Source organism: Buceros rhinoceros, unplaced genomic scaffold, assembly GCF_000710305.1.
Source record: "Buceros rhinoceros silvestris isolate BGI_N320 unplaced genomic scaffold, ASM71030v1 scaffold40932, whole genome shotgun sequence".
In the NCBI taxonomy this organism is placed as follows: domain Eukaryota; kingdom Metazoa; phylum Chordata; class Aves; order Bucerotiformes; family Bucerotidae; genus Buceros; species Buceros rhinoceros.
The window spans coordinates 1,944-2,337 of NW_010400212.1; the positions used below are offsets into that span (position 1 = coordinate 1,944).

At 58.4% G+C, this 394-nt stretch overlaps 1 protein-coding gene across 1 annotated transcript in view; it reads right to left on the reverse strand.

Annotated features, from left to right (window-relative positions):
* Positions 1-173, reverse strand: part of REXO2 (RNA exonuclease 2) — a gene marked incomplete at both ends in the record, with an annotated part of 2,110 nt that extends 1,937 nt beyond the window's left edge. The window contains one exon of the mRNA XM_010131772.1: positions 96-173. Coding sequence (XP_010130074.1) covers positions 96-173 — 78 coding nt within the window. The remainder of the gene's footprint in view (positions 1-95) is intronic.
* Positions 174-394: the final 221 nt, after the last annotated feature.

The window sequence follows — 394 nt, forward strand, 5'->3', positions numbered from 1 at the left end:
TCTGACTGCAGCCGGCTGGCCCCTTGTTGTGACCGCACCGCAGCTGGTAATTCTGAGCTCTGTGTCCCTCCAGCATCGCAAAGAAAAGGGGTTACCTTCCCGTGATGCTCCTTGCACCACTCGGACATGCTCTCCAGCAGCTCGTCAGGCTGGTTAATAATCAGGTTGGGGCCCTGGTGGGAAGAGAAAAAGACCAAAGTAACAAGAAACATTTAGTGTCATTTAGTGCCACCGAGTTTGAGCCTTGCGATGCCACGTGGCCACGCACAGTGACCCGGCAAGTTTGGGGCCAGAGAAGCTGCTCTTTGGAGGGCACAAAGCAGCACCTCGGATGGGTAAAGTACCGGCCGCGTTCCCGTGCTCCCGGCTGGGCGCTGAGCGGCGCCGCAGCCAG